This window comes from Octodon degus, unplaced genomic scaffold (assembly GCF_000260255.1).
Source record: "Octodon degus isolate 3935 unplaced genomic scaffold, OctDeg1.0 scaffold00758, whole genome shotgun sequence".
Taxonomy (NCBI): Eukaryota; Metazoa; Chordata; class Mammalia; order Rodentia; family Octodontidae; genus Octodon; species Octodon degus.
Genome location: NW_004525334.1, coordinates 4273 through 13432, shown reverse-complemented (window position 1 = coordinate 13432; position 9160 = coordinate 4273). Strand labels below are relative to the sequence as shown.

Sequence of the window (9160 nt, the reverse complement as noted above, 5' to 3'; positions counted from 1 at the left end):
ACTAAGACTAAAACATAAGATAAATACTGGAATGATAAATAAATGACCAGCATTTTTAACAGTTTGGGGATAGGATATCACACAAAGTTCTAGTATTTTGTGGACCTGTCCTGTGCCCATGATGCTTACTGGTGGACAGGTGTCACTTGGGAGATTGAGCCACTAGTATCTTCTTCATATCCACCCTATAGACCCAGATAGAATCATGACATATAGGGTGCAGAAGAAATCCATTTGTAAAGTATGCTAATGGAAATATTTTGCTGCTGTATACAAAAGAATAACTGAAAGACTGCTTTTGTATACTTCTTATTCTGTGTTTGTTTGCCCTATTTGGTGGGTTCTTTCCAGTCTTATTTATGGAGTTGTGGTCATTTTGCTCCCTCTTTAGAACATCATTTAGTAGTCTGTGTAGGCTTGGCTTTGTCATCATGAAATTCTGTAGTTTTTCTTTGTCATGGAAGTTTTTCACTTCTCCATTATACTTGAAAGAGAATTTTGCAGGGTATATCAATTTGGGTTGGAATTTGTTTTCTTGCAAGACTTGAAGTACTTTGTTCCATGCTCTTCTTTTCTTGATGGTTTGTGAAGAGAAATCTGCCATTATTCTGATGGTTTTTCCTTTAAATGTGCTCTGTTTCTTTAGCAGCTTTTAGTATACTTTTCCTGTGCTGAGTTTCTAGAATCTTGATTATTATATGTCTGGGTGTGGTTTTAATTGGGTTGATGTTATTTGGAGTTCTATATGCTTTGGTTACTGAATGTCATATTGTTGTCCCATATTTGGGAAATATTCTGCTCTTACTTCTGCCCGTATTCCTTTTATATCATTTGTATTGACTCCTTCTTTCTCACTGATGCCTATTCATCAGTGTTCATCTTTGCATCGCCTTTCAGATGTTGACTTATTTTTTCTTGCTTCCTAGTTGCTTTTAAGAGATCTTTTCTTCCTTTTTCACTTGCTGCAATGGTGTCTTTAAGATCTGAAAGTCTATTTTCACTTTCATTCAAATGGGTTTGCCAGTTTGTGATTGAGGTTTTAATTTCCTGTATATCACAGTAAATCTGCTTCTTGCCCTCTATTTCTTTTCAATATTGTTTATTCAGGAATTACATCATTTTTCTGTTCTCTATTTTTTTATCAGTCTCTTCTTTAGAAGCACTTAGTACTTCTTTCATCATATTCATTTCTTCTTTTGCCTCAGAAATTATTTCTGATCTGATTTCCTCCATGGTTTTCTGCTGTTGTTTGTTTCTTTATTTCCAATGCTATTATTTCAGAGATTTCAGGTGTGTGATTTCCAATTTCTTCTATGCTAGAGTCTTCTGCATTTATTCTGGGTGGGAATTGGGTCTGAGAATGCATTTTGCATCTTTTCTGGTCATTTTTATAGCACTGTCTTCTGACCATTTTGTAAAGTGTTTAGATAGAGTTATCACCTTAGCACCAGGTCCAGATCTATCAAGTTCAAACTCCTCCAAGTGAGTGTGGCTTGGGTCTGGTTGCTGTGCTCCACTTCTTACTGTTGCAGCCCCTGGAGGTGAATCCTCTGTGCCACTCTGGGAATATGTTCTGCTCCTGGATCAGTTGGTTGGGCTTGCCTCCAAGCCTCTTTGCAGGGACTTCTGTTACAGGGTTCTACACTGGACCTGCATGCTGCATCTGGGCTCTGGATTGAATGAGGATACAGCAGGCCCTGGGCCGTCTCACTCACATGCCAGACCTGGGTCAAATTGCCACAATATCTTTGTAGCATACCTTCCTATTTTTGCGTTAAGTATAGTTTAGCTGCACTTAATATTTATTTTGTCTTTTGACATTGTTATTAGACTGTTTTCCTCAGATTGTGACTAGAGTGGGTGAGAATCTGTTTCACTTCCTTTTTTAACTTTAAAAAAATTAGTTTCTGTTTCCAGTAGGACGAAAAAGAGGGCAAGGAGATATAAAACAAATTTCCAATTTTGAAATTTATTATAGTATCATATGGTTTTACACAGATGGTCTGTGTTGAAACTTTGAAAAAAGAAAATATTTTCTTTATGTCTTAGAGTACAGTAGTATATATTGACTTTATTAATTATATATATCTAGGTTTTGAATATTTTTACATTTTTTATTTCTCCTTTCACTGTTACTTCTATGTGACTCATTTCAGTTTCTGATATTTGAATGAAAAGACCCTTGGGTAAATGAGTTCATATTGATAGTATGAAACCTCAGTAGTATCATTTGGTCAGTGCTCCCCTGTTGCCAATTAGTTGTATCTACCTAAATAATACCATTTTACAGACAGTTAGGTAAAGAGTCACTGTATTTCAATCTAGATGGTTGAATGTGATTAGTTCTTAAAATAGTTACATCCTTAATCTTTAAATGATCACATTGATGACAAACATAAAAATAGTTTAGCGATATTGGAGTCTCAAAGGGGCAGTGGTAAGTAGTTGTTTCTAGTGAAATGATTGTTTTGTTTAAAAATCAATTAAATGTTATCTTGAATCCTGCAGCTGAAACTAGAATGGAAGCATCTTCAGCTGAGCTTAACAAGTATGAGTCAATACAATGAGAAGAAATACAACATGAAAGTAGTAACAAATTTACTATACATATTGTATAGTAGATAAATGGAAAGAAATGAACATAGGGAGTAAATAACTAAGAAAAGGGAAAGGAGAAAATATAAGGAAAAAGAATGGTGAAATAGTTTAAGTATATACACAGCATAGCTAAGATAGCTATTAATTTCTATGATTTTTTGGGGGGTAGCAATTATTGTTTAAAATTTTAACTTTAATCAATTTTATATGTAAATATATGTAATCTGAGCAATGTACAATATAACAACCACTACTGAATGCCTTTCATCTGTTTTTAAAATTGTGTATTGTTTCTAATGTCTCCTAAATTGTATTTATACTCTCTTTAAAATAAATTAAAAGACAAAAGAAAAGGCAAAACTGAATTATTGAAAGGAAGAATTAATGTTTAATTGTTTTATCAATCTTGCATGCCTATATCTGGTGATATGAGCAACAGATTTCATGATTACATATTATTATATGCAATGTAATAACCACTGTTTATTTTCTATTCTTGCTTTGAAATTCTGTACCCTTTTCATTGTTTATGTTGCTCCGTTTTTGTCTTTGTTTTTTATTCACATTTTTCTCTTTAAAATAAATTAACAAAATTAGAAATGTAATTACCTTCTTTTCATTCTCTTTTCTATCCCAGAGTGAGATCCAAAATAGGAAAGTAGAATGTTTAGGAGCCGATGTTTAAATGAACAGAATGCATTTGCCTTAGTTCCTGGCTTCATGTCATTATTTTGACACAAAAACCATATTTTTGCTTTCTGTATTAAATAGAGAGCTATAAGAAGAAAATTCTTTTAATTAAAAGCTGAAAGACTCCATGTGGAGCAAGACAATGACTGTCTGGGAACTTAGCCAAGGTTCTCTGAACTGCAGGTCATATATGGATTTGTGTTCTACCATTTCTATTTAAAAAAGTAGAATTAATCATCTTTGACTTTGACATTGGCTATGAAACCCAGGTACCCATGAGCACTTGAAAACTCTTGTATCTTTTCTCACTAAGATCTGCCCAACATGCTGAGAACAGACTAGGGAACACCTAGAAAGGGAGTAAAGGAGGCATCACTCAATTGGAAAGTAATGAGAAAATAAGGTATTGTTTACATATTGGATAAGAGACAGATCAGAATGTCAATAGCAGTTCTACCATCTACTGTTTTGATGCATTTCTTCTCTCTAGTTTTTAATTTCTCTAGCAATTAAAAGGAGGTAAGATTACTCATTTTTATGTGTTTTTAAAAATATCAAACAAGCTAGGATGTGTAAAGAAACAACTGTTTTCAGTTGCACATTGTAGTTACTTTTTTTTTTTTTTTTCCCAGAACCAGGGATTGAATTCAGGCCTTGGCACTTGTCAGGCAAGTGCTTATTCTACTGAGTTATCTCCCTGACCCCATGTAGTTACTATTTTGGATTTGGGTGTTATTATTTCTACAGATATCAACTACTTCACCAGGTGGCTTCCAATTTTTCCCTGTTTCAATAACTTTTTGAACTAAAATATGAAGCTGTATATTTACTTAAATTAGATCTGTGTCCTAATCTGCAGTATGGGTTCTGATTACTTTCTGAAAACAGCCCTGACCAAGATGACTTATGGATGTCATGTATTTCAGAAATAATGTGATCTGAATTAATTATTTGAAAACATTAATTAGTATACTATACATTATAATGATCAAACTGTGGGTTAAAAGGAAATTTTAATTAGCATGCATTACTTGCATTCTGGAATTTTTCCAGTTCTTGTAAGCATTAAGATTTTAAATAAATAAGACTAATCAATGTTTAAAAAGTAAACTAATTATTTTACATTTAAAATATACTAATTTTTATTATTTGTATTTTATGTGTGTATGTGTGTTTGTGTATACAAAAATCGAAGCCTGGCATGAATGAAAATTTTAAAGCTTCAGTAAATTTTCTGTGCCCACTGGGCATGACAAAGATTTGTTGATTAGCTACAGATAATTGTAATAAATAAGAAAATAAATGACATGGCACATGTCTGAAATATTAATTAAGGATGATTATGATAAATGGAAAATAAATAATACAGTCACTGTACAGTAATATTCTAAATGATTCATGGAAGAAGTTAAAGAAAGGGGAGATTAATGTGAAGAGAGGCCTCTAGCAATTAAAAGAAGATAAGATTACTAATCTTTATGGGTTTTTACAAATATCAAATAAGCTAGGATATGTAAGATAACAATTGTTTTCAGTTACACATTGTAGTTACTGTTTTGATGTTGGTTGTTATTATTTCCACAGATATCAACTACTTCATCACATATACAACAAATGTTAAATTAGTCACAGCACCAATTAGAGAAGAGAGAGACTAATGTGATGAGAAATCCTACAATAGGATATAAAACATAATTATCTGAAAAGAAGGAACATAACAGTGAATATACTAACAGCACAAAGAGAAGAATGCCATCATTAGGGTGAGCTTCATTATATACTGGAATAGTTTTGCATTATAAAATGCTAAAAATGTAAAAAAAAAAACACTAAAAATGTTACTTTTGAAAGGGGTAATTAATATCACCTTCCTAAGCCCCTTTATTTTACAATTAGTGAAATTTCATGCAAGGTGTTAACTGTGGAGGGAATTGGAGAAGAAACTGATTGAAGGTTTCACTTTTCCTTTTTTTTTTTTTTTTTTTTGTGATACCAGGGATTGAACTCAGGACCCTGTGCTTGCCAGGCAAGAGCTCATTGTGCTGAGCTGTCTCCCTGGCCCAGGTTTAACTTTTCTGATTCCAAGGACAATGGGTTCTCTACCTTCCAATGAAATATGAAATGTCAACATGGCTTGGACAATTTTCCACAAATATCAGTTATGTAAAATTTTGTTTGCTACATTATAGTTTCTATATTCATATTTAAATTATCATAGATCTCTTTTTTGATCTTGTCTTTATAAAGTGTTCATAGATAGAACTTGTAACACCATTTCTGACCTGGAGTAAGATACTATAGTTGGATACTTTTTGGTTTTTTACATTATCTTCTCTCATCTCTTGTCCTCTCTTTGCAGATATTTACATGTCATATCCCATAGAAGGCCTCTCTTCACATTAGTCTCCCCTTTCTTTAACTTTCATGATTCAATTGGCATATTACTATCTAGTTATTGTAATTTTTTTCTATTTATTATAATCATCTTTAGTCAATATTTCCGCTGCACATGGTGGTGTACACCTGCAATTCTAGCACTGAGCAGGCTTAGTCAGGAGGATTTCTTAGAGCTCAAGGTCAGCCTAAGTTATATATTGAGTTCACAACCAATATATTGAGTTCACCACAGCATTTGAAAAATTGGAATAGTTAAGCTTAACTTGGGAGAGAAATTTTTTTCAGGGATAGACTGAAGTACTCTTTAATATGAGATTTTCACTTTTAACTCCAATTTTAAGTGAAGTCTGAGATCTTTCCAATGTGCTAATGCTATAACATAAAAGTCTACTTTTTTTTTAGAGCAAAGTCAATCTCTTGTTTTTAAAAAATAGGAGGTAACAAGCACATCCCTAAGAAAAGTTTTATCCACTCAATATTTGCTTTGTAACTTTATCATTGAGAAAAAAACTAAGTTATTTTGACTGCAGAGAACATAACACTCTAAAAAGAGACAAAAGAACAATCTGTAAAAATGAGATATTCCAGTTGTACATAGAAACATTTCAATTTGAATAGCTTGAAGTAAATACAGGAAGCAAAATGTGCCAAATTTCATAAATGGCAAATTCACATGCTTAATTTGTTATAGAAAAATATGACTTACTGTGGTTACTATTAAACTGAATAGAACTAAGATAAAAAGCAGGTGGTAGTTTACTGAGTTCTTTGCCTTGAAGCATTCAAACATGCAGTACACAAATATGCAACAGCTGTAAATCATTGGGAGTTCACTTGGAAGAGAATTAAAGAGTCACAGCACAAGATATTGGAGCAATCGAAGGGGTTAAAAAGTAATTAGAAAATTTGAGGTTTGGGGACTAGGTCAACTTAGCAATAAACTGAAAGGAAAAAAATCAAGATTAGTTCTGTTTCCTCTATTAATAGTTCTTTGGAGTTATGACTTAGTTACTTCAAATTTGGAGTATTTTTAGCAAGTTAGAGAAATTAGGACAAATAGGAGCTACCCAAATATTCAGCTGATTGAAGCACCTGCAAGCAGGTGCAGGGGCTGGGGTTCGATCCCACAAGAATGCAGTGCTCACCCTTTCCCAGGGGGTGCTGAGATGACAATGATTGAGACTGCATGTGGTGGCATGTGCCTGTAATCCCAGCACTTGGGAGGCTGTAAACAGGCAGATCACTATGAGTCTAATCTAGCAGTGAGACCCTGAACACCCTATAGACCCTTCCCTAAAAAATACAGAAAATGAGAAATGAGAATAAATAGCTTATAACAATAAATTACTGTGTATTTTGTGACTCTAGGATTTAAAGTGTTAGGCAAAATTTTTGGCCCTCTGAGGTATTTTTTTTTCCTTTACAGTTTTGTAGTTAATGACTCCCCACAGAGCTTGATTTTCTTTATTGTCTTTTCCAGGTAAGTTTAGACACAGCTCTGCCCTCTGAGGCAATGGATGGAGTCAACCACTCAGTGGTGTCTGAGTTTGTGTTCCTGGGACTCTCCAATTCATGGAAAATCCAGCTCCTTCTTTTTGTCTTTTCTTCTGTGTTCTACATGGCAAGTCTGATGGGAAACCTCCTCATTGTGTTGTCTGTGACCTCCAACTCTAACCTACACTCCCCTATGTACTTACTGCTGGCTAATCTCTCATTTCTTGACCTTGGAGTTTGCTCTATTGCAGCTCCCAAAATGATTTATGATCTTTTCAGAAAACACAAAACCATCTCTTTTGGTGGCTGTATAGCTCAGATCTTCTTTATTCATGCAATTGGGGGCACAGAAATGGTGCTTCTCATAGCCATGGCCTTTGATAGATATGTGGCCATATGTAAACCCCTGCATTATTTGACCATCATGAACCCACGAATGTGCTTTTTAATTTTGGCTATATCCTGGATTCTTGGCCTCATCCACTCAGTGGCCCAGTTAGTTTTTTTAATAAACTTGCACTTCTGTGGCCCAAATGTACTGGACAGCTTTTACTGTGATCTTCCTCAGCTCATTAAACTTGCTTGTACAAAGGCCAATCGACTGGAATTCATGGTCACAGCCAACAGTGGGCTCATTTCTGTTGGGTCCTTCTTCATACTTATCATTTCTTACATCTTGATTCTAGTCACTGTTTGGAAACACACTTCAGGTAGTTTATCCCACGCCTTGTCTACTTTGTCAGCTCATGTCATAGTGGTGGTTTTATTCTTCGGGCCATTAATATTCTTCTATACCTGGCCCTTCCCTTCATCACAATTGGACAAGTTTCTTGCTCTGTTTGATGCAGTTCTCACTCCTTTTCTGAATCCAGTTATCTATGCTTTCAGGAATAAGGAGATGAAGGCAGCAATGAGGAAACTTTGCTATCAACTTGTACATTACAGAAAGGGATCCTAAATATTAAATAAAATAAAAATGCAGGGTTACATGCAATGTCAAAGGGAAAATAAAGTAGAAAATTTAAATCTCTATTGACTTTGTGGGCTGCATACATTTAAGTATTTACTATGTTATCATGTATCTCTAGTACTCTAACCAATGCAGATATAGGGAGCTACTGTCAGAGCCTTCTATATTTCAGACCCTGTGCTCAATGTTTAATATAAATTATTTAATATCCATGCAGTATGTTTACTTCCATAATTCTCAAAAAAGAAATTAAGACTTTCTGCTCATTATCTTTATAATGACTAAAATGTGTGAAACTAAAGTTAATTTTCATAATATGCCACTTCCAATAATCTTAATCCCACGAAAGTTGCCAAATAGAGAATATGTTTAGCAATTGTTGGAGATCAGTGCTTTATTCTTTTTCACTTACACTTCCTTTGTTTTCAATTGGTTAATGTCATTTTCTCAAACTACCTGCCAAATAGATGTAACAAGCAGTTCATTTGATCCTCACCACCACGCCTTACATTAGTATGCAGCATCAGGCAGCCTCCCATGTTCTTTGGATATTTATAGAACTGTTGATTGTAAAATAGAATTGTGGAGTTACAAAATTGAAATTTGAAATATTTTTGTCCCAACCTATTTGTTCTGCAGATGATAATAGGAACAGAAATATTTGATTATATACTTAGCAAGGAGAACCAGGCTTCTTTATTTTGAAATTAAACAATTAAAACTAAAATCTATGACTTCTTGTTCATTTGAACTCTTAAGTTTTCTGCTAATAGATAACCCATACGACTTTCAACTACCTTTTAAACTCTGACCCGAATGATAGCAGAGGCGACACAAGTTAGCTCATTATTATTTCCATTGGCCCTTATTTTCACATGATTATTAGAAAGAACAATTTACATTTGTTTCCTTATTTGAAACCTAATAACAAATTTCTTGACTAGGTTTTAGATATTTTACAACTCTATGATTTATCCTCACATATATCTAGACTCGTCGAACTCTGATATT

At 33.8% G+C, this 9160-nt stretch overlaps 1 protein-coding gene across 1 annotated transcript; it reads left to right on the top strand.

The window, feature by feature from the left end:
- Nucleotides 1-7195: 7195 nt before the first annotated feature.
- On the top strand, nucleotides 7196-8137 carry LOC101589416 (olfactory receptor 4F3/4F16/4F29-like). The gene has a single exon (XM_004648721.2). The coding sequence runs from the start codon at nucleotides 7199-7201 to the stop codon at nucleotides 8135-8137; it is 939 nt and encodes a 312-aa protein (XP_004648778.1). The 5' UTR covers nucleotides 7196-7198.
- The last annotated feature ends 1023 nt before the right edge of the window (nucleotides 8138-9160 follow it).